At 46.0% G+C, this 25,722-nt stretch overlaps 1 protein-coding gene across 1 annotated transcript in view; it reads right to left on the bottom strand.

The window, feature by feature from the left end:
- LOC115474520 (aldehyde oxidase 1-like) overlaps positions 1 to 25,722 on the bottom strand; it is a 235,978-nt gene that overhangs the window by 85,352 nt on the left and 124,904 nt on the right. Inside the window, exons 20-21 of the mRNA XM_030210009.1 lie at positions 13,805 to 13,901; positions 9,132 to 9,256 (exon numbers count right to left, since the gene is read on the bottom strand). Of these exons, the coding sequence (XP_030065869.1) occupies positions 9,132 to 9,256; positions 13,805 to 13,901 (222 nt within the window). The remainder of the gene's footprint in view (positions 1 to 9,131; positions 9,257 to 13,804; positions 13,902 to 25,722) is intronic.

Below are 25,722 nucleotides of genomic sequence, written 5' to 3'. Positions count from 1 at the left end.
TTCTAAGTGGTTTATATTTAACAATATGTTATCAAAAGATTAGCTTAGTAATAACTTACAGTGGAACTGTTCAGTATACAGTAACCAATATTGCATCACATCTTATTAACTAGCTAGACATGGTTGAGCATAATTGTTTATGTAAGATCATATTTAATATGAAACTTGATAGTTTTTGGAACTCATCTATATAAATAAAATCCCCCTTCAGACGTTCTGAAGCTCACTCCATCTGTCCTGAACTCCTGTCCTCCTGGTAGGCTAGGCTATTCGGACTACTCACCCTCAGTCTCAGCCACGCCCATCTGGGCCATAGGCCACGCCCCATCTGCACATAAAAAGCACCCTCAACGTAAAGCACACTCTGAAGCTTCAACAGTTCGTATGTTCGAAGCTCTGTAACCATTTTTAAGCACACTACATCTCTGCCCCGCCCTGACCTATCAGAGAAGGGAGGAGTGTCACAGCTGCACCGCTCTGACCTATCAAAGGGAACTGAAACAGGAAAAGGGAGGAGCATCACACCGAATGACAGACCTATCAGAGGGAAGTCAAAAAGAAGAAGGGAGGAGCGTCAGAGGCCAAGGGGACGGCCGTATCTACATCTCATAGGTTTCCTTGCTTTCTTTTCAGTGTATTGCAGCTGCAGCCACTTAGGTAAGTCTAGCAAGCCTGTCAGCTACTGAATACAGAAAGCAAAAGATAGCATGTGGGAACTTGCTCCATTTTGTTCTCTGGAATGCAGTGATTATTATACAAATGGTCTTGCTTTCATTATTTTGGTAGGGGCTGCCTTCATGACTGTCCACAGTCGCCCCAGTCCTGACACCTGACAGGGGGGACAGGGAAGGACACTCACTGTCTCACATACGCACTTGCACACACTCATTCTCACATACACACACGCTCTCTCACAGACACACTCATACCCACTCTCTGTCACACACACACACTTGCACATTCTCACTCTCACACAGTCACTCTCACAGACACTCTCTCAAACATACACACTCCGCGCAAAACCTTGCTAGCGCCCGTTTCATTTCAGCCAGAAACGGGCCTTTTTGTTACACTCTGCTACACTTCTCCAGGATGGGTTGGTTTCTGTTTCCTAACCTAGCAGCCGTCATCCGGGTTGGATCACGGACAGCAGCCATCTTTGCTAGCTCAGGAGGGGGCAGCCATCTTGGAGTAACGAGGTCAGGAAGGAAGCCCATATTTGGATGTAGGCACCTCTGCTGATGGGGGCAGCCATCTTGGAACAGCTGCTCATGGTTGAGCCTAATTCCTGCTCTATTTAAAGCCCTGTTTCCAGTCCTTCCATGCTTCGGCTTCTATTCGCTTAGAGGTTGTGGTCTTCATCTGTTCCAGTGTTTTCCTGTGTTCCTGACCTTGGATTGTTTACTGACCATGCGTTGTGTTGCTGCCTGCCCAGACTTTCGGATTGCTCTCTGTTTTGCTGCTTCACTGACTCTTTGCTCCTGGACTGTGTCTGCCTGCCTGCCAGCCTGGTCAGCGGTTGTGCAACCCCGCCGGTTCCAGAAGTCCTGGTGGCCGCCTGCACCTGGGGGCTCAACTCCCAGGGAACGGTGGTCGCTCCCCAGGTGAAGCTAGGGGTTGTCTGGCTGCCTGATCGAGTGCGGTGCCACTTCATCTTCGCCGTGCTCAGTCGGGGCACAAGGGCTCACATTCACCAGGTCATAACAGTAAGCCGAAGCCATGAGCTCACCAGACAGGTCTGAGCTGTCTCACCTGGCTCAGGTTCTCCACCAGCAGCAGGAGCAGCTAACCCGCCTGTCCAGTACCTTGCAGGAGGTCTGCAGTCAGCTACCAGGGCTCCAGCAGCAAGCGGCCGCGGTTCCTCCAGTCCCGAGAGCGGAGACTTCTGCCGCACGTCTGCGACTTCCAGAGCCGCCTCGCTTTGACGGTACTCCCGCAGCTTGCCGGGGGTTCCTGAACCAGTGTCAGATCCTGTTTGAGCTGCAACAGGAGGCTTTCCCATCTGACAAAATAAAGGTGACCTACATCATCTCCCTGCTTTCCGGTGCCACGCTGGCTTGGGCGTCCCCGCTATGGGAACAGCGGAGTCCGGTTCTGGCAAACCTGGAGGAGTTCTTGCGGCAGTTCCGGATGGTATTCGACGTTCCTGGCCGACCTTCTTCTGCCTCTGGGGAGCTGCTGTGGATCCAGCAGGGCTCCGGGTCGGTTGGGGCGTATGCTGTCCGGTTCCGTACCTTGGCTGCGGAACTCAGGTGGAACCAGGAGGCCTTAACGGCCATTTTTTGGCAGGGGCTGGACGGCCAGATAAAAGATGAATTGGCCGGCCGAGAGATTCCTGCTACTTTGGACGCCCTTATTGCACTCTGCACTAGAATCGATATCCGATTCCAGGAGCGAGCCCAGGAGAGGGTCATGCAGCCGGCAGTGCGGGGATCCAGAGGCCTTCCCCGTCACCCCGAGACGCCCCGGTCCTTCGAAGAGGGTTCGGAAGGAACCAAGGAGGAACCCATGGTATTGGGGCGGCATCGCCTGTCCAAGAAGGAGAGGGCCCATCGTCTCCAGAATCGGTTATGCCTATACTGTGGGCAAGCCGGACACTTCACGGGCTCCTGTCCAAACAAGCCTGGGAGATCGGGAAACGCTCCGGCCCGAGCCCTATGAAGGGGGTGGCTCTGGGCCGGCTGTCTGCCCTTCCGGACAACTTGCTCTCTGTTCCCATACTGCTCCAAGGAGAGGGTTTCCAGGCTCATACTAGGGCCTTACTACGGGGCCGGAGGGAACTTCATCGATGCCGAATTCCTGTCGCAGCTAGGTGGCTCCACGGTGCCCTGTCAACCGGAGCTCAGGGTCACCTCCATCCAGGGGGATAGTCTTCCTCGAACCATCACCCAGATCACCTCGCCCCTGGGTCTACAGGTGGGGGCGTTACATCAGGAGAAGATCCAGTTCCTGGTTCTTGCCCGAGCCATTCACCCGGTGATCCTTGGACTGCCTTGGCTTCGACTACACACTCCTGTTATCGACTGGGCCACCGGGGAGATTGGGAAATGGGGTTCCCGATGTGTCGAGCACTGTCTTCAGCAGGTCAAGCCACCTTTGCCGCTCTGCTCAGCTAAGTTGCAGACCCCACAGGAAGGTTCGCCCATGCTGCCGGAGAACTACCAGGAATTCCATGACGTGTTCAGTGCTCAGGTGGCTGACACGCTGCCTCCCCATCGGTCTTTCGACTGCGCCATAGACCTATTGCCCGGATCCAACCCACCTAGGGGGTGCCTTTACACCTTGTCCCGGGAGGAGTCCCGAGCCATGAGGGAGTATATCCAGGACAATATTCGCAAGGGGTTCATCCGAGCCTCCACTTCCCCTGCAGGGGCCGGATTTTTCTTCGTCTCGAAGAAGAATGGGTCACTTCGTCCCTGCATTGATTACCGAGGATTGAATAAAATTACCATTAAAAACCGGTACCCGCTTCCACTCATCTCGGAGCTGTTTGACCGTCTTCAAGGGGCCAAGATCTTCACCAAGCTGGACCTGCGCGGGGCTACAATCTTGTATGGATCCGGGAGGGAGATGAGTGGAAGACGGCTTTCAACACCCACGAAAGTCACTTTGAATATCGGGTGATGCCGTTCGGTCTCTGCAATGCCCCTGCAGTATTTCAGAACTTTGTGAATTACATTTTCCAGGACTTGCTCTACTCCTCAGTGATCGTCTATCTGGACGACATCCTGATTTTTTCCGCTTCGTTGTCACAACATGTTACTCACGTCCGCACCGTGCTCCAGCGCCTCCGGGAACATCGGCTGTATGCCGAGTTGGAGAAATGTTCATTCCACCAACAGAGTTTGCCTTTCCTGGGATATATCATTTCCTCCACCGGGTTACAGATGGATCCCGGTAAATTGACAGCGATCCGAGACTGGCCGGTGCCTCAGGGTCTGCGGGCTTTGCAGAGGTTCCTGGGGTTTGCGAACTACTACCGGCAGTTCATCCAGGATTACTCTCTCATCACGGCTCCTCTGACGGCCCTCACGAGGAAGGGGGCCGATGCAAAGAATTGGACGCCGGAGGCTTTCTCTGCATTCTCCACATTGAAGAAGGCCTTCCTCTCTGCCCCGGTACTCCGCAGTCCGGATCCTACTCAGCCTTTCCTAGTGGAAGTGGACGCCTCATCCCTGGGAGTAGGGGCAGTTCTCTCTCAGACATCGGCATCCAGGAAAAAACATCCCTGCTTCTTCTTCTCCCGGAAGTTCACCCCCGCGGAGCGAAACTACACGGTGGGGGATTGGGAGCTTCTGGCGCTCAAACTAGCTTTTGAGGAATGGCGATACTTACTAGAGGGAGCAGCACATCCAGTAACTGTATAACCGACCACAAGAACCTGCTCTATTTGCAAAATGCTACCAGACTGAATCCTTGCCAAGCCCGGTGGTCTCTGTTCTTTGCCCGGTTTGACTTCCGTCTGATCTTCAGACCGGGGGAAAAGAATGTCCAGGCGGATGCCCTGTCTCGCAGCTTCGAGGCTCCCGAGGACCAGGAGGAGCCCTACCCAATGTTGAATCCGGCGTGCATTCCCTCCATGCCCGGGGCCAGTGCCACCTGCCAGAAGGCCGTTCCTGTGAGGCTTCGTAGGAAGGTGCTGCGCTGGGGGCACGCTTCCGAATTTGCTGGACACTTTGGGTTCCACAAGACCCTACATCTGATCTCTCGATCATATTGGTGGCCCCGGATGGCGCAGGATGTTCTACAATACGTATCTACCTGTCCAGTGTGCGCCCGAACTAAATCTTCACATCAAAAGCAGTGGGGGCTGATGCAGCCCATGCCGGTACCACAGCAGCCATTGGAGGACCTGTCCATGGATTTTATCACCGACCTGCCACCCTCGCAGGGCAACACGGTCATTTGGGTGGTGATCGACCGGTTCTCCAAGATGGCCCACTTCATTCCTATGAAGACTTTACCCACTGCCGCTACCCTGGCCGCAAACTTCATCACGCACATCTTCTGGCTCCATGGACCCTCAGAGCATCATTAGTGACCGAGGCTCGCAGTTTACCTCACGCTTCTGGAAAGCTTTGTGTTCAGCTTTTGGGGTTACCACTTTATTCTCGTCTGCATATCACCCCCAGACCAATGGTATGGTGGAGCGGGTCAACCAGACGGTGAAGGCGTTCCTTCGGGCATACTCTAACCAGCGCCAGGATGACTGGTCTACACTGCTACCCTGGGCTGAGTTTGCCTATAATGTCTGCATTCGGCCTCCCGGACAACACCTTTCAGCACCATCTATGGACGCCACCCGCGTCTATCTCCTCCAATTGCCCCTGCAGAAGTTTCACCTCAGGTGCAGTCCACCGTCTGTTCCTTTCAGGAAGCTTGGAGGAAGGTCCAGGAACAGTTACGACGAGCCGCGGTCAAGGCCAAGGAGACCTATGACCATAGAAGACAAGCGGCTCCCACAATCCTGCCGGGAGAAAAGGTTTGGTTGAGCACCCGATACCTGAAACTGCGGCTCCCATCTCTGAAGTTTGCTCCCCCTTTCATTGGACCTTTTGCCGTACAATCCAGGATAGGAGCAGTGACTTACCGACTACACTTACCCGGTCAACTGCGGGTGCACAATGCTTTTCATGTGTCCCTCCTGAAACCTTTCCGCAGGTCAAAGTGGCATCCTGAACCCAAGAAGGTGGTCGTGCCTGAGAGTGATCCAGATCCAGAGTATAAGGTGGATCGCATCCTGGATTCCAAGCATCGTGGAAGGAAGTTGTACTATCTCCTCGCCTGGAAGCATTTTGGACCAGAGGATAACTCCTGGGAGCCGGCGGACAATGTGCATGCTCCAGATCTGATCCGGGAGTTCCACGCTCATCATCCTGCTAAGCCCAGACCGAACCGGTGAGGGGGAGATCTTTCTGGAGGGGGTACTGTTACGCTCTGCTACACTTCTCCAGGATGGGTTGGTTTCTGTTTCCTAACCTAGCAGCCGTCATCCGGGTTGGATCATGGACAGCAGCCATCTTTGCTAGCTCAGGAGGGGGCAGCCATCTTGGAGTAACGAGGTCAGGAAGGAAGCCCATATTTGGATGTAGGCACCTCTGCTGATGGGGGCAGCCATCTTGGAACAGCTGCTCATGGTTGAGCCTAATTCCTGCTCTATTTAAAGCCCTGTTTCCAGTCCTTCCATGCTTCGGCTTCTATTCGCTTAGAGGTTGTGGTCTTCATCTGTTCCAGTGTTTTCCTGTGTTCCTGACCTTGGATTGTTTACTGACCACGCGTTGTGTTGCTGCCTGCCCAGACTTTCGGATTGCTCTCTGTTTTGCTGCTTCACTGACTCTTTGCTCCTGGACTGTGTCTGCCTGCCTGCCAGCCTGGTCAGCGGTTGTGCAACCCCGCCGGTTCCAGAAGTCCTGGTGGCCGCCTGCACCTGGGGGCTCAACTCCCAGGGAACGGTGGTCGCTCCCCAGGTGAAGCTAGGGGTTGTCTGGCTGCCTGATCGAGTGCGGTGCCACTTCATCTTCGCCGTGCTCAGTCGGGGCACAAGGGCTCACATTCACCAGGTCATAACACTTTTTTACTAGTTGTCTATAATGTAGACCCTTCGCCATTTTTATCAGGACACGTTTAGATTCCGTGTGAGTGTTCTGCTAGGTTTAGCAGGTGGTTTCGTGTTTCATCTTCCCTGTCTTGTGAAGATGTGGGTCTAGTTTTCCTGAGTTTTATAAATAGTCTAGTTTTATCTATACAAATGCTGATGCATAAACAAGTTATGTGTTTGCCACCTGCCTGCAAATGCAGAATTCATTTTGAATATCAGGCTCTTCTTTCTAGCACTATAACTGGTTAAGTTCAGCCACAGTCTCAGTTGCACAAATAGCAGGCCTAAATTTCACTGGCTAAGTTTCGACTGGCTAGATTTAGAATTTTCAGCCAAACACGTAATTGATCATGTTCATCTGAAAATTCAGTCAAAGATAATTAATCTCATCAGTTATCTCGATCCCTCAGCAGCTGTTAACTATCCTCTAAATCTGACCAGTAGATGGCACCATTGAGCAATGGCTATGGTTCACCTTCTCTTTTTACAGTGACCCCAGTCTTGGCTTGCTTAGGGAACAAAATTCTGGTCCAGGAATCAAATATAGATCTGCATGACTGTGAACAGCACTTGCCACTAAACTGGCCCTAAATGTTCTCAGATTTGATTATAGAAGGAATGATCATACACAGATTTATCAGTAGATAAAAAGACCATAGCCTTAATCTGTTTTACATTATTCTATTATTTCATTTAATTTATTAAAATAATTAACGTCCTAATTGAATGCTGTCTGAAAAACTCATCTGTGTAATTTGCCAAATGCTAGGGTCTCCAGAAGTCCTTACACACTTCAACAAGTGGTAAATATTTTTGACTTCCTTCATATAAACTTGTGTGTACAACTTGTTCTCCGAGGACAAGCAGGCATTACCTTCTCACATGTGAGTGATGTCATCCACATGTGAGAATATATATACCTGCTGTCCTCAGAGAACACCTGCTACAGGTAAGTAACTTTGCTGTATGTCTAGGGCTGCCCTACCATTAGGCAGACTAGGCATCTAGGGTGGCAGTATGAGGGGGGGGGGGGGGGGGTAAAGGTGAAGTGAATGCCACTGTCAGTGTGGCAGAAGTTCTTTGAGTATCTGCACACACTCAAAGGCTTCCACATCCTGTTCCCCTTGACAGGAAGTTTGCATCAGAGGGGGTAGGAATTGGCAGATTATGAGTGAATGTGGATGTTTAAAGACTGCACACCACATTGGGTTTTCTTTTAATGCAGCCTTGGATGGAGGATGGTGGTAGGGTGGTGGCGGTCATGGTGGCAGGGGGAAGGGAAGAGGAAAGACATGCTGAACATGGTGGGGAAAGGATAGGGAAGGAAAGATGCTGGACCCCTTGGTGAGATAGGGAGCAGAAGAGGAGATAGTGAATACTGTATGTGTGTATGACTGTAGTGTGATAGCAGGTTACCTGTGCAGTAGGATTGGATCCTCAGCAGCTTAGCCGAAATTGGGTGGTGGAGCAGGTGGGGGAAGAGGGGTTGGTGGTTGGGAGGTGAGGATAGAGGAGGGCAGACTTATACGGTCTGTGCCAGAGCCGGTGATGGGAGGCGGGACTGGTGGTTGGGAGGCGGGAAATACTGCTGGGCAGACTTGTACAGTCTATGCCCTGAAAAAGGCAGGTACAAATCAAGGTAAGGATACACATATGAGTTTATCTTGTTGGGCAGACTGGATGGACTGTGCAGGTCTTTTTCTGCCATCATCTACTATGTTACCTAGTTGGGGTTCAGGAAAGGGGAGATGATGGACACTTTGGGGGGTAGGAAAGAGAAGGATTGATGCTGGACACAAGGGAAGAGGGTTGGGAATGAAGAGATGCTGGACATGAGCGGTAAGAAAAGGGCAGATGCTGAACACGTATGGGGGTAGGGCAGTAAAGTGGAATTACTGGGGGTGGGTGGGGGAGGAAAGACTAGACTAGAGAAGGAGAATAAGGAAAGGAAGGAGAGATGCTGAATACAAGAGGAGGGGGATAAGCAAAGAAAGGGGAGATGCTGGACCCTGGGAAGGAGCACAAGGCTAAATGTTTAACCTAGGGCATTAGACACCCTTGAACTGGCTCTGGGTATATTGCATGCCTTTAGTGCCACCTCTTTTCAGCTCAGCTGGTGAAGCCTAAGCTCAGTGGTACAGCCCTTCCCTTGGTGTTCTCCTGCTGATCTGGTCATTCAGTCTACATGCAGGTATTTGTACAGTCATGTATATATGTCTTTCTCACAATGTCTATCTGTTCAATGATATGTATAATTATTTGTTTTAGGTTTTAGTTTGCGTTTGAATTGGGTGCACTGCCATCCATTATGTTAACTGAGATGACATGTTTGTAAGTCAATCTGTTTTTTTATTGCCTTCTTTTTCAGTATTATGTGATGTAATTCTGGTCCTAGTTTTTCTGTTTTTTGAGTATGTATTCTGGTTATTCATATCTTGCCTTGGTGATATGTGATGCATGCTGGAACAGGCAGCCAAACAGGAGTGAAATAAAGCTTCAACAGGCATATGACTGTAGTGTGATAGCAGGTTACCTGTGCAACAGATGGACCCTGGGTTGATATATAGATATCCATTTCATGGTCTTCTCCTTTTGGAATAGCATATATGGTTTGAGTTTCTAAATAAAAATGTTCTTGTCCTCCAATATGGATTTCACCTGTTACAAACACAAAATGAGGAGCTCTATGACACTTGCTGTAATGGGGGAATATAAAGGGAAAGAAGAAGGGTGAATTCATGACCCAGCACAGACAAAGTTTTAGACTGGTTTTAGCATTGAGATTGTTTGGGTTTCCTTGTTAGATGATGTGTATGTTGGTAGATCAAGGGCAATTAGGATTTATGATCCTCTTCATTCTGTCAGCTGTGCTCAACAAGGTAAGCCTAATGGTTAATGCAGTGGCTTGAGAGCCTGGGGAAACTGAATTTGATTCCCACTGTAGCTCCCTATGATTCTGGGCAAGTTACTTAACCCTCCACTGCCCCAGGTACAAAATAAGTACCTATATAAAGTATTTAAATTGCTTTGATTGTTAAACACAGAAAGGAGGTATATCAAGTCCCATTTCCTACTTGAGAGATCAGCTATTTTGTGTATTAGCAGTATGTAGCTAATTGGATGGAGATCTTAAAACATTGTAGTTGGAAGATTCCTTCCAGTCCTTAGCAGACATTCTCAGGGGTTTCTCAAAGACCTTTCTGATAAATTCATCAGTTCTTTCATGTGGGAGTGAAGATATACATTTATTCTGATAATGCTCACATTTTGATATCCTGGGACCAGGAATGTTCAATTGCGATGAATACAAAGGTGATTTGTTCAATTGTGCACTGAATGTTTTCATATTGTTTAAAATTAAGAAGGATGAAATCCTTTGAGTTGGAACTTCGCCTTGACCTAGTAAAATTGCCATGATTCCTACCGAGGACTACAAAACAAATTTTTTCAAGAAGTGTTTAGGGGTTTATATTCTGTACTTTCTTTAGAAAGATATGTTCAGATAAAGTCTAAAAATGCTTTTTCTTGGTTGCCATTGATTAGACAAGTTAACCCTTTTACTGGGATCCTCTGATTTGAATACAGTAATGCCATCTACAGCAGTGTCCCATCTAGATTACTGTAATGTAATTTATGCAGATTTCTAAGAGATTGATAGACTCAGATGATTCAAAACACAGTGGCTAGAATAGTGACAGATGGTAGGAACTGGGTAAGGGCCTTTCCTTTATTAGTAGTCCTCCGCTAGCTGTCAGATTGCTTTCCATATAAAATTGAAAGTTCTGGCTCTTACTTTTAGGTTTTTGGAGGGAATTGGTCCCTATATTTATGGGATATAACCTCCAAAAAGAAGTAAGAAAAACAACTTACTTCTGATACAATAAAGAAGAAGTGAAAAATGGAGCAATGGAGGAAAAAGACCTCAGTTGACTGCGGTTTGTCAATTGAATAAACCCTGTAACAGGGTGTCACAGTAGTCATGCCACAGTTCACAGTTTCTATCAATGGTCTAAAAAACCTCCATATAAATGCAATCCTCATTTTTCAATTACATTTTTCTTCAAATCAACCAAAACTCCTCCATTATTGACCAACTGGTTCAGATAACTCCTCCTCTTTCTGGAAATGACTTTCTGCCTGTAACACAAAAACACTCTTGCTTTTTAGTGAAACCTTCTATACATACCTTGCTACACACCTTGTTTCTTTCATAACTGTACTATGTTTTAAATAAAATATTTACAGTATAATACAAAAATAACTCATCAGCTAGGGAAAGATGAAACAAAGGCATGGCAGATAGACTTCCCATGAAGCCCTGTAAGAAACCTTTATTTGTGTCCCCACACCATACTCAGTGGTGTGCTGCTGTGGGCTGTCATGGGCTCACGAGAGCCATTTGTTAAGTTTTTAAGAATTTTGGGAGCCGGTTGTTAACATACATCCCTCCATGGCTACTTTAACAACTGGCTCCCAAAATTTGGGCTTGGGCCCCCTCCTGAATTCTCTTTTACTTTGCTGGTGGGGATGTTGAGCCCTGCCAGCCAAGTAAATAGACTGCTGCTGCTGCTCCCCACTCCTTGTTTCCAGCTCTGAGCAGCAGGCTGGGACTTTTCGTGCATGTGAGAGAAGTCCCAGCATGCTGCTCACGCATTGGGGAGTGGTGGCAGTCCATTTATTGGCTGGTGGGGCTCAGCAACCCTGCTAGCAAGGGCTTACCTAGTGTGCCTGCTCAAGGGGGAGGGGGGCATGCATTGCCCCTGCCAGTCCACCCCTGGCCCCCCAAATTGCAGGGCTGGCTACTCCTGGAGAGAGAGCCCATTGTTAAAAATTTACCAGCACACCCCTGCCCATACTATTAGTACCCCATGTGCTGCCGGTCTAGAAGCCCCTACACTTTTAAGGGTATATTGTAGATCTAATGGGCTGCTGTCACTCAGTTGATTGTGAACTGAGTGTCATATTGGAAAGAAGACTCTTTATTGTGGTATGTATTTAGAAGGGGATATCCCTTCCAGGGTCTTTGAAAGGGGCAAATGAGATGGGCGGGTATGAGGTTAGAAGGCACCAGTGCCATGCTGCTGCCATCAGTTGGGCGTGGAGACCAGTGTTCCCTCTAAGCTGGGCGATCGCTCATAGAAACCGGGAGCGTCACGCAGCATCAAGTTTGCTCACTGTCTCCAGATTGGTATTTGGCGGTCTTCTGTCATGCTGACTGTGATGTGCAGACTTCTTGCTTCCGGCAGAGGAGATCGTCGCAAGTGATGCCTCGCTTTCCCTTTTGTCTTAGCTTGCTTTCCTCCCTCCTGCAGTGACCATACAATTGCAGCCAGTAGAGGAGAGTGTTGCAAGTGCTGAGTAAGTATATGAACAGCTTGTTCAGAGCTTTTCTTCCCTCCAACCCCCCTTGTAAACTCCTGCTGTCGTCCTGTGCTTTTCTGAAAACTGACTGCTATGGAATAAGTATATGAATGGACTTGCTTTCCTCCCTCCTGCAATGACAAGCCATTGGAAAATTTTACTAAAAGATTGAATTTTATGGATCTTGAAGATTAGAGTGATCTAGTTCCTCCTTGGATGAGATAAGACACTACCATAGAGAAGTACTTAGGGTTCCTCCAGAAACTATTTCCCCAATCACCAGGGCTTTCTATTTACCTTGTAAAAATAAAGGTGTGAGCAAAATCTAAATAAATAAATTGGATCAGAGTTTGGAGGTAATTTGAGAGAAGAGCTCTAATGTTACTGCAGTGTTTGAATAATAATTGAAATGATGATTTCAAATAAATTTGGTTTTAATAATTAACACTAAATTTGCTCCTTAAATAAGTCACCCCCCCTGTTCTTCAGATAGCTCAGGAGGACGCCCCCCCTTGCTCTTTTTTTGGATGTTGGGCTATTTTCTACACTCACTTGGAAAAAAATTTGCATGCAGCAGGTCGCACCTTAGAGGGAACACTGGTGGAGACCCACCCATTTGGCTGGACCCATCATCAAGGGTGGTCTCTTCTCCTACTGCTGTTTAGCCCCATGACACTCCTCTCCACAGTTCTTGTCACCTAACAGGTGAATTTTCAAAAGAGAAGGATGCCCATCTTCCGACACAAATCGGGAGATGGGCGTCCTTCTCTTAGGGTTGCCCAAATTGGTATAATCGAAAGCCGATTTTGGGCATCCTCAACTGCTTTCCGTCGTGGGGATGACCAAAATTCACGGGGGCGTGTCGGCACCGTACCGAAGGCAGGACTGGGGCATGATTTAGAGATGGACGTCCTCGGTCAATAATGGAAAAAAGAAGGGCGTCCCTGACGAGCATTTGGCCGACTTTATTTGGTCCATTTTTTTTCACGACCAAGCCTAGAAAAGGTGCTGACCAGATGACCACTGGAGGGATCAGGGATGACCTCCCCTTACTCGCCCAGTGGTCACCAATCCACTTCCACACCCAAAACATTTTTTTCCAGCCTCTATGCCAGCCTCAAATGTCATACCCAGCTCCATCACAGCAGTATGCAGGTCCCTGGAGCAGTTTTTAATGGGTGCAGAGCACTTCAGGGAGGCGGACCCAGGCCCATCCCCCCTACCTGTCACACTTGTGGTGGTAAATGTTGAGCCCTCCAAACCCCCCCAAAATCCACTGTACCCACATGTAGGTGCCCCCCTTCACCCCTTAGGGCTATGGTAGTACAATTGTGGGAAGTGGGTTTGGGGGGGTTTGGAGGGCTCAGCACCGAAGGTAAGGGAGCTATGCAGCTGGGAGCAATTTGTGAAGTCCACTGCAGTGCCCCCTGGGGTGTCCGGTTAGTGTCCGGGCATGTGAGGGGGACCAGTGCACTAAGAATGCTGGCTCCTTTCATGATCAAATAGCTTGGATTTGGTCGTTTTTGAGATGGGCGTCCTTGGTTTCCATTATCGCCGAAAACCGGGGATGACCATCTCAAAAATGACCTAAGGATGACCATGTGGGCTGTCCTACGAGGACACCCTCATGACAACTTGGGCATCCCGTTCGATTATGCCCCTCTAAATCTTTTAAATGTCTACCAACCTCTCTGACTGTCATTATCTACCTTAATTGTGCCACTTCTTTACTCACAAAGCAGGTCTCATCTACAGTAGCTTGAATAAATTGGTTAGGATCAAGTTTTCAACTCTAAGAACTCTTTTACACGCACTCCCTCTGAGCAAACACACAGTGTTGTTTACCTTCCAGTACATGGTCAGCAGTTTTAAATGCTTCTTCAACGTTTCCATGAATAATTTTTTTATCTGGTTCGAAGTATGAATTATGTTTGATAGCATCCTGGATCAGAGACAAAAAGCAGAAAATGAAATCACCCCCACATACATTTTCTTCAGTGAAAACATAAGACATATCCCTCATATACGGTGGCTGTGGGGTTTTAAATACTGACCTGATTTTTCTCTCCCCTCTGTAAAGTTCTTGTCTATAGTTTCTTTCTTCTCTTTCAAAGTTCTAAAGAAGAGTATTCACCAGGGTCTTGCTTTCAGGTCACCTCCCCCCCACCCTGAGGTGGCCACATGCATGCCACTGAATGTGTATACAAATAATTGATGTCCCAAACATCTATGTAGATAGCAGGATTTTTCAACGCACCATCTGGTGCATGGGGATAATCAGATTAACTGCCTCTCACAACCATACGAACAATCTTGTTCTCTCGCTACAGGCGAAATGGTGTGGTGCAAATCCTCATATAATCCCCTTACTTCTTTTTTTTCTGTATTCTTTACATCTTTTATATCCCAAAACTGTGCAAATTCGCAAGGATAAATAAATACATTGCTTCTAAACATTTACTTATCTTTTAAAAGGCAGCAATTTAACAATAACAGGGAACCCCCGCCGACATGGCCAAGTTTCGCATAGTGCTTTATCAAGGAAGAGGCTCTCTGCAACATAAACCATATAAAAGTTAATATTCATACTTGCAAAAACAAACATTAACTTACTGGAGTTACAATAGCATCATTACCATTTCATCCTGCATACACTCCTGTATATCAAAAAATGGCCGCAGCGTTTCTGCGCAAACCTTACATTTAAATGAGCTACAGCTGATCAGAAAAAAAGCAATACAATTGGATACTCAGTCTAAACAAAACAACCAATAGAACTGCAGCAAATACGATTACATCATCGACCACCAATCTATTTCCGAATTATGCCCATCAGGAACTAGAGTTTTTAATTTAAATATCCATTTCTGCTCCCTAAAGTTTAAATGTTGAGCACTGTTTCCACCCTCCCACCCCATGCTAATATGATCAATTATTCTCCATCTAAGATCAGAAAGTGAATGCCCCTTATCCAGCCAATGTTGTACCAGAGGCGCTGAAAGGATGAAGTTTTTTATACGGGATTTATGTTCATTCAACCGTATTTTAATCGGTCTACTAGATCTACCTATATAGATTTTCTGACAGGGGCAAACTATCGCATACACCACATTCTGCGATTTGTACAATTTGTATCTGACTGTGCATGTATAGGTCTAGCCATATCTGAATATCTCCAGATATGGCTAGACCTATACATGCACAGTCAGATACAAATTGTCTCTCGCAGAATGTGGTGTATGCGATAGTTTGCCCCTGTCAGAAAATCTATATAGGTAGATCTAGTAGACCGATTAAAATACGGTTGAATGAACATAAATCCCGTATAAAAAACTTCATCCTTTCAGCGCCTCTGGTACAACATTGGCTGGATAAGGGGCATTCACTTTCTGATCTTAGATGGAGAATAATTGATCATATTAGCATGGGGTGGGAGGGTGGAAACACTGCTCAACTTTTAAACTTTAGGGAGCAGAAATGGATATTTAAATTAAAAACTCTAGTTCCTGATGGGCATAATTCGGAAATAGATTGGTGGTCGATGATGTAATCGTATTTGCTGCAGTTCTATTGGTTGTTTTGTTTAGACTGAGTATCCAATTGTATTGCTTTTTTTCTGATCAGCTGTAGCTCATTTAAATGTAAGGCTCGCGCAGAAACGCCGCGGCCATTTTTTGATATACAGGAGTGTATGCAGGATGAAATGGTAATGATGCTATTGTAACTCCAGTAAGTTAATGTTTGTTTTTGCAAGTATGAATATTAACTTTTATATGGTTTATGTTGCAGAGAGCCTCTTCCTTGATAAAGCACTATGCGAAACTTGGCCATGTCGGCGGGGGTTCCCTGTTATTGTTAAATTGCTGCCTTTTAAAAGATAAGTAAATGTTTAGAAGCAATGTATTTATTTATCCTTGCGAATTTGCACAGTTTTGGGATATAAAAGATGTAAAGAATACAGAAAAAAAAAGAAGTAAGGGGATTATATGAGGATTTGCACCACACCATTTCGCCTGTAGCGAGAGAACAAGATTGTTCGTATGGTTGTGAGAGGCAGTTAATCTGATTATCCCCATGCACCAGATGGTGCGTTGAAAAATCCTGCTCTCTACATAGATGTTTGGGACATCAATTATTTGTTTTGATTATTAGTCCCCACAGCGTGCTTGTTGGGTGGTAATTAATAAACTGAATGTGTATGGGCATTAAATTTCGATATCAGCTGATGTATAAATCCAAGCTGTTATGGAAGCCTTTTATTAATAACTGGCTGAGAGTCAACACATTATTTTAAAGAGACTCTGTTCCAGTAGAAGGTAACCACTATGGGGTAATTTTATAAAGGCATTTTTGCATGCATATGTCAGTACCTGTGCGTACAATACTGTTAAACATTTATACTTTTATGCGACTGTAGTAGACACACAGTACATAATGTCAGATAAAGACCCTAACAGTCCATCCAGTCTGCCCAACAAGGTGGCCAGAGCCGTGCCCATGCTTAAACATTAGTCATCAAGTCTCCACTATGCCAATCATATAGGCAGCCAAACATGATGGAGTCTTGGTTATACCCGTATATCAACCCCAACTATTGCTGTCAGTATTCAACTTAACAGTCAAGATGTCTTCCTCTCCCCCTGTGCTGCACAGCACCCTCGCAGCATGTGACAAAACTGGAGTTACAGAAGCTTCACCTGTCTTTTGTCATTTGTGGGACATGGACCATAGAAGTCTGTCTGGCATCGGCCTTAGTCGTCCCCCCCCCCCCCCCCCCATGCTGGATTTGCGAATCTTCTTTCCATTTTTTTGCCATTTGCAGGACACAGACGTAGAAGTCTGTCCAGCTTTAGCCTTAGTTCCCATTACTCTTGGCCAATACCACACCTCAACAACCATGTTGTGTTTCTATCCTCTTTCTATTTAGGCATCCCCTGTGTCTATGTATGTTTGAATTCGCTCAATGTTTTTGACTCTACCACCTCTCCTGGAAAGGCATTCCAGGCTTCTATTAACCTCTCTGTGAAAACATATTTCCTGATGTTTCAGGGGAAGATTTTAGGTGGAGCATGGGTGGGGTCATGATTTATATGTACTTGTGAACATTTATGCCTGCTCCTGAGCAGGCATAAATGTCTGTGCCTTCATTTTAGCTGTGGTTTCTGCAGTTTTTGTGAGGCAATTTTATAAAAAATTACTCTCCACATGTCTATACAAAATGTACCAAGGCAGGTATGATTTCTATTTGCTGGAACCAAAGTTTGTTAAAAAGGGAAGCCACTGCATTATGACTGTAGTTATTGTGTGCTGGAAAATGTAGCAGCCTGCTCAGTGAAAGCAAAAAGTAGCCATTAGTAAAGTGATAAGAACAGAGTCCTGGAGACAAACTTTAGTCTAGGCAGTGTAGATTGGTGAATCGTTTGCAGAGAGCCAGTCCGATATACTGAATGCATATATATGTCCCTGTCTGAATACGCAGACTCAAGCCAAATGCAATTTCTATAGATATATAGAAGGCATGTTCATCTCTGCCCCAGACAGTGGACACCTGAACAAGTGGAAGAGTAGCCTAATGGTTAGAGGAATGGGCTGAGAACAAGGGTAACCAGAGTTGAAATCCCACTGCAGCTCCTTGGGGCCTTGGGCAAGTCATGTCACCCTCCAATGACTCAGGTATAAACTTAAAGGTTGATATATTGAATAATAATAATAATAATATTCAGTGGGACTTATCTGAGTAGCAACAGCTCCTACCCAGATAAGTCCCATTGAGCAGGCCCACACCTGAATTTTTGGCAGTATTATCCAGATAATGCTGTTGAAAATTTTCACAGACCACCTCAGCACTGCCCAGGTATTGCCAGAGCAGTCCAGGAGTTAGCAGCAATATTCAGTCCCTTACCTGGTAACTATCCAGGTAAGTGCCACAGCTGCTTTATACCCAGATAGTTAGCGCTGGTAGAATCATATTGGCTGGTGATACATATATGAGAAGGAAAAAGTTCCCACAGGAAGTAGATCAGAATACAACAGTGAGACAAAACTGATGAGTTTGATGCAGAGCCAAAGAAAATATTGTTGTTTTCTGTCAGGTGTCTTTTTAGTGACACATCTTTGGAATCCTATAATTCCTGACACAGGCATTGTTTGCTGAAACATGGCCGTGTCAAGTCATTAATTGTTGTGCCATGGACGTTGGTTAAAAATATCATGTGATTCTTTGGTTCTGCTTCAGATGCATTAGTTTTGTCTCATTGTTGTATCCTGATCTACTTCTCATGTGGACTTTTTCCATCTGTGTTGCTTCAGTTTTGCATCCAGAATTGTTTTGGCTAACTTAAAAAAAAAAACACTGACTGCTGCAGACTTAATATTACACCTTTAAATTATAAGCTTTTTGGGGTCAAGGAGATACCTACTGTATCTGAATGTAACTCACCTTGAATTACCAAGAAAGGTGTGAGTTAAATCCAGACAGTGACACTTGTAACAAGGAAGTCACAACAGTCCACCTTTAAAGGGCAGATTTTAAGCTGGGAAGCCCCTAGTGGCAGGCCAAGAAGGCTCCAATCTAGAGAGAAGCACTGGAGCAGGGATGGTGGAGTTCCCGCAGGTACCGTAGGAATCCCCGTGGGGACCCTTCCAGGTCTTCGGGGATACCACAGGGATGCACCCGAGTCTGCAGGATCCCATGTGGATTGACCCAGGTCTTGCAGGGTCCCCACGGTAATGCACGGTAATCTGAGCTTTGCCTCTCCTTCCCCGAGCCGCAGGGTGCTGTCCTGGCACATACCTCAAGCCACCCTGGTGGTCTAGTGGATTCTTCGGGGCAGGAAAGATCCCCAGCCTTTCCTGTCCACTGCTGCTGCCCTCTTGTGGCTGCATCACTTTTTAAAAATGGCTGCTGAGACTTCCAGGGGCGGCCTTGCGAGACTTCCGCTGAAGTCTTGCGAGGCAGTCACTGGAAGTCTCGGCAGCCATTTTAAAGAAGATGTGGCAGCAAGAGGGTCACCGGCAGCAGGCAGGAAAGACTAAAGATCTTTCCTGCCCTGAAGAATCCACTAGACCATCAGGGTGGCTTGAGGTATGTGCAGTTCACATATATGCCCCACAAGACCATCTCGCTGTTTCATCGCCTTTAGAAGGCTTCCCACTTAACCTGGGCATTGTAGTAAACTAATTGAACATTCCCTTCCTACCACACGCTCCCACTAAGTGTAACAGGCCCCCCATATGAGCCAGAGTGACCCCCAGCATAGTGTTGCTGGATACTGGGATCCAGCGCCCGATGATTGCATTCTTTGGGATCCCAATTACAGATACCATTTGTTGTGTGAACCCCTATTACACGCCTCTGGTCCAGGCCCCGCCAGAGTTGTACAACATCTTGCCTCAATACTTCATAACGCAGTTACAGTTAAGGTAGCAAGAGGTACTTTCACATTTATTAGACCTCAGACAGGTGAAGAAGTCATCTTTTGGATTGTCACTTATAAGCTTTATTGTACAGATTGGTTGCCTTGGCTTTTCGTCAGAAAAGTCGGGAACAGACCCCTTGAGAAGTATTGCATCTCACCAGACGGCATGGGTTCATTTGCTGCAGTCCGTTTACACCTGTGACATACAAATACATGTCCCACAGAAGAATAGATAACCAGTATTCACCGCCACAGACAGTACCTTCCCTTGAATTCCCACCACTGTCACCCTCCGACTTCTGGGATTCAGTAATTTCCGAACCCCTGATTCACCTCTTAGATCCTCGAGAGTTAAGATAGCCTCACTGGGACCCAGCTCCGCAAGACAATCCCAGTTGGGATCCCTTCACCCGGTATCATACACTGTGTGAACCCTTAGTTGACAGTTGGATTGTTGGCCCCAGTCGGACTGTCATTCATACCCTTGCATTGTTTGGAGGAAGTTTAGGCTTACAAGTAGAACAGACCGAAGTACCCTTAGTGAGACCAGAAACTCGCGAGGTAGTAGATTTCTGGTTAATCACATACAGTGTACTTAGCACTGATTGGATACCCTTTCTATTCATTAGAGAGGTAGGATCAAGACCTTTGGAGGTATTTAGCCTCTTTGAAACAGGAAGTCCCACCGAAACAGGAGCTACTAGAATTTATCCCCCTTACACAAGTAACACCTAATGGTATATCAGTTCTTGGTGTATTTTGGAATAGTGATTGTTGTAATTGCAGCCCTTGCTAAAACCCTAGGGTTAATTTTGTTACTCACAATATTCATTGCTCGTCAATTGCCATTCTTACAGTCCTGATACGGTGTTTAATCATGAAAACTGCCAACATGATGTGCCTAGCCCTCCTACTATGTGTGTTAGCCATGCCCATTGTACAAGGAACGCAGACACTAGAAAGTTTAATCCAGAAAATGATACCCAATAACAAAATAACATTAGCTACAACTAAGGAGACGACTACAATAACCCTCGATGTGTGTGCTTACACTGCATGTGGTGAACATCCTGTGCAGCAATATCTGTCAGCTTTTGAGATATACCTGTGTCCCTTCTCCACATGTGGAAGTTGGGCAGAAGTATGGTGGTACACAGGTACATGGGTTCCCTATTCAGGTCAAGAGATTCCAGAACTCAAGAAGAGTATTTCCATTATGAAACCACGAGTGTTTACCAATTGTCCAATGACCAAGTGCAATCAAGTGGCTATCACTTTCAGAGGAGTAACTTCTGTTACATACAGAACCTATTCCTTGGGAATAGATGCCACAGGCAGGGATCCTATTGGCACATTTCAGATTATTCCCCCTCCCCAACCTGAAAAAAAAACCCCTTAATAATGCCAACCAAGATCCCAGAAGAAAAGATTCCCTACCAGGTTGTACAGATTAACATTCCAAAGACTTAGTTGCACTAGAAACTGGGTTTGGGGATACTAATCTGTGGCTCGAATGGGCTCACTACACTACAGCGAGTTTGAATGTTTCTAACTGTTATTTTTGCGCCCATGCAAGGGCAGAGCCTACAGCAGTCCCTTTTCCTTTAGATCTTTACAATGATCCAGAGGGTTTTTGGTGTATGTTAGAGCTATTGCAGGTAAAAGAAGACATCAATCAGTCTTGTCAACATCTTGACAAACATCATCCCTACCTGCCCCCTCGGCTGAGGGTACCACCCGCATTCAGAATCCCAGACCCTGCCACAAGGTATCATACATGTCTGGACCGACATGCAGTAAAAAACCCATGTTTTTTGGGAAATTTGACCAATTGTAATACCACCCTAGGAAAAGGGGCCCTGTGAGGTCTGAACCTCACAGACTTTTCACAGGCTAGAGCAGATGTATGGTGGTATTGTGGAACCCACACCATCCACCATACACTTCACAGAAGTTGGACAGGCAGATGTGCCTTGGTTATCCCAATAGTCATAGCATCTTTGATTCCTCCTCATAGCAGCTCTTCCTCACGAGTGAAGAGACATGCAATGCCTGGATCTTTTGATGATCGGGTCTATATAGATGCAATTGGAGTTCCAAGAGGGGTCCCCGATGAGTTCAAAGCCAGAAACCAGATTGCTGCAGGATTCGAATCTGCCTTCTTTTGGTGGGCGACAATCAACAAGAACGTAGATTGGATTAACTACATATATTACAATCAGCAGAGATTTGTGAATTATACCAGAGATGCGGTTCAGGGTATTGCAGCACAGTTAGACGCCACTAGCAGAATGACGCTTGAGAATAGATTGGTGCTTGACCAATTGTTAGCGGCAGACGGCGGCGTGTGCCGCAAAATAGGTACACAGTGTTGCACCTTTATCCCCAACAACACTGCCCCAGATGGGTCAATCACCAGAGCTTTGAAAGGCCTTACCTCGCTGTCAGAGGAATTGGCTGAGAACTCAGGTGTTGATACATCCTGGACTGGTTGGATGGATAAAGCATTTGGTAAATGGAAGACATTTATCATTTCTGCAGCCACCACCATTATGGTGGTTGCTATTTTTGTATTAGTAGGATGCTGCATAATCCCGTGTGCTAGAGGCTTAGTAGAACGCTTAATTGAAACTGCCATAACCAAGAAAACAGCAGCAGGACAATATGTCCTGTATGAAAATCTCCTTCCCAACACCACAGGAGACAATACCTTGGACTATCTCCCCATGAGATGGACCAATCGCTATGCAAGTGTTAGAGAAGCTGCAGAGGTACCTGCAACTATATAGTAGATTAAGAGCACACAGGAATGCAAGATAATGATATAATGCTTTATAAGATGACGTAAGCAATAATCAGTATAACTATGTAATCAATGCAGACGTATAACCAAGGAATTAAGTAGCTTGATGATTGTTAGAAATATATATATACATATGTAAGAATAAGATTAAACCTGCATATTAATAGGTTGAAAGAGATTGCCTTTGTAATTGTAGTATGTTACTTAATCGCAGATATGGGTAAGCCCCAAGAGGGGTTAGAATATCACAGAGACGCTGTCTATGTTGTGACCTGGATTCCAAAATCTTTGCCATACCAGCTTTCAATCAGACTCTCTAAATAGATAGTTTTACAGGATACCTTCTGGAATGGATGGTACCATGGTAAGATAACCCTGGTGTCACCCTATGAGATAGGGTGAAGAGGGGAATGTTAATATGTGTCCCAGCTTGAGACCCATCCACTGGAATAGTGGTCGGCCGAGTTATATGACTTAAACTGCAGAAAAGCAGTGACTAGGCCTGAAAATCTGATGATGGCCTTGTAGCTGAGCGCCTACGAAAGCAGGGCCGTTTGGTGAGCCTTATTAAAAATTTGTGTGATATTCAAATACAGTGTAAGAGCTAAGATGGAGGAATTAATGGCCAAGATTGTAAGAAGTTTGGTTCATAAGATGGAGTCTGTCGTTGTAAAGATGGCACCCAGGATCACAAGATCTGAATACTGTTCTCTCTATATTAGGAAAGATGTTTACAAGTCAGGAAATTGCCGTTGTTAAGAAATATTATAAAGGCGGGGGAAAGAGGGAGCAGGTGGGCACCTGACCTGCGGTTAAGTATGATTCACAGATGAAAAAAAAGAAGAAAAAAAAGTGTCTCTCCATTGAATTGTATGGACAGCAGATACTATATAAGAAATGTAAATCTGGGTAGAATTTGGAGTTTTCCCCAACGCTACCCAGAGGGCAGAGCTACGGTCGGTTGAACTGAGAATCTGACTGATGTGTGTACCAGCTTGAAGTTTCAATTGGTGAGAATAAAGACTATTTCTATCACTAGCTTTTCTAGTCTGTGCCTCAATTCCTTACTTGTCTATCTGTTTCCTTGAACATTCTTACACAAATAGTATTCACATAAGTAACTTATCTTTTACTCTTCAGTATATTATGTGGGAGAATAGATGCACTAAGATGCCCTTAGGAATAAGGAGCCAGAAAACAGAGGTCATATTTAAGAGACTTATTCTGCGCCTTCTGTAACCCTCTCTCCACCTCTGTGGGCAAGGGTCCTGCGGGGGTCTAGAGAGGGGTAAATTAAAACAGTAGTAATTTGTTATAAATCGTAATCAGTGTGTCATTTGGAGGGGCTGGTTAAAGGGACACCCTAGTACTGATATATTTGTGCAGAGATTTTTTCTCCTGGTAAAGGGCCGCTAAAACAGACATCATGTTATGAGAATCAGGCGCTCAACATCCAGAGTTTCTATCTATCTATCTATCTATCTATCTATCTATCTATCTATCTATCTATCTATCTATCTATCTATCTATCTATCTATCTATTTACTTATTTATGGCATTTATATCCCACATTAAACATGAATTAGGTTGAAACCTGGGAGCATTTAAAATCTTTTTTTTTCCTGTGCCTACATCAAAAGAAAAAAAGATGGTATTTGGGAACATGCTCCTTTTGTTTTGTGGATTGCAGTAGTATATTATAAAAATGCACTTGCTTTTTCTTTTTAATGCCCAGTTGGGTATATATGCTAATCTCAACTTTGTTAAATGTTTCAGACATATCCATCTACTTGCTCCAATGTTATAACTGAATTATATTATTCAGTCTCACTGTATTTTCAGATGAATCAGAATTTGCTTGAGATAAAGTGTGATATAAATGTTAAAAAAAGGCCCTTATTTCTAATCTTTATCAATAGCATTTGCTATTGTTTTGGGTGAACCAGTGTGATGTCAGTCTGCCTACTGGCTTCAGCCCATGGGCTAGATAGGCTCACTTTGTCTCCTGTTTTATCTAACATCCTTGGTAAAACGGGTGGAGGGAATGTGGGTGGGTGCAGGGAAGAGAGGAAAAAAGATTGGTAAGGGGGACATACATGGAGGAGTGGGGAAGGGAAAAGTGGTAATAGAACACATGGGATAGAAGGGGATGGAGAAGAGAGGGGGACATGCTGCTCATGGATATATGTATCTTAATTTTGTATTTAGCAGAGTATAAAAGAAAATTATTTATGTTACTTTTACTAGTATTTTTACTGCTTACAGAATCTGGCTTTCTTGGGAGGGGGTCGAGATGACTGTGGCATGGCAAGGATAGGGCAGGCTGGGGGCTGGGATGGTAAAATTATGTATCATACCTGATAATTTTCTTTCCATTAATCATAGCTGATCAATCCATAGACTGGTGGGTTGTGTCCATCTACCAGCAGGTGGAGATAGAGAGCAATCCTTTTGCCTCCCTATATGTGGTCATGTGCTGCCGGAAACTCCTCAGTATGTCGATATCCAAGCTCCATCCGCAGGACTCAGCACTTAGAGAATTACACCCACAAAGGGAAACTCTGCCCAGCTCACCACCGCCGAAACGGGGGAGGGGAATTAACCCAGCTCATCCCCACACAAGTGGGGGAGGGGAATCCATCCAGCTCATCCCCGCGGAGTGGGGGAGGGACACCACACCCGCCGATGCGGGGGGATCTGGCTTATCCTGCAACCGCAACCGCGGACTGACCCTAACACTGCCGAAGCGGGAGGGGTACAAAGCTGCCCTAGTGCCGCACAAAGCGGGAGGGAGCGCCGGCAGAATTTAAGTCTCAATCCAGCCCCGTAAAACGGAGGGGAGAGGAATGCAGCAGCTCACTGTAACACAAATTCGTCTCAACTCTTGAAGAATCCATTGAAAAACTTGAACACGAAGTCCTCCTGAACAGGAACTGAAGACTAAACTTGAACCTGAAATGCAACCAGAATATAAACAATACAGATATCTGGGAGGGACTATGGATTGATCAGCTATGATTAATGGAAAGAAAATTATCAGGTATGATACATAATTTTACCTTCCATATTATCATGCTGATCAATCCATAGACTGGTGGGATGTACCGAAGCAGTACTCACCCAGGGCGGGACATAGAAATCCCTGACCGCAACACTGAAGCTCCAAACCGGGCCTCCGCCCGAGCAGCCACAGTCAAGCGGTAATGCCTGGAGACGGTATGGGCCGATGCCCAAGTTGCCGCCTTGCAAATCTCTTCCAAGGAGACGGACCCGGCCTCTGCCATCGAGGCTGCCTGAGCTCTAGTGGAGTGAGCCTTCAGCTGGATAGGCGGCACCTTCCCCGCGGCCACATAAGCCGCTGCAATGGCTTCCTTGACCCATCTTGCCACTGTAGGCTTAGCAGCCTGCAGACCCTTACGAGGACCTGCAAACAGGACAAACAGATGATCCGACTTCCGGAAATCATTGGTCACTTCCTAGTATCTGATGATGACTCGTCTCACATCCAGATATTTGAGAGCAGAGTATTCCTCTGGGTAGTC

The sequence above is a fragment of the Microcaecilia unicolor genome, chromosome 7 (genome assembly GCF_901765095.1).
Source record: "Microcaecilia unicolor chromosome 7, aMicUni1.1, whole genome shotgun sequence".
NCBI classification, from domain to species: domain Eukaryota; kingdom Metazoa; phylum Chordata; class Amphibia; order Gymnophiona; family Siphonopidae; genus Microcaecilia; species Microcaecilia unicolor.
The sequence above is the reverse complement of the archived record's forward strand: the minus strand, read 5'-3'. Positions and strand labels throughout refer to the sequence as shown.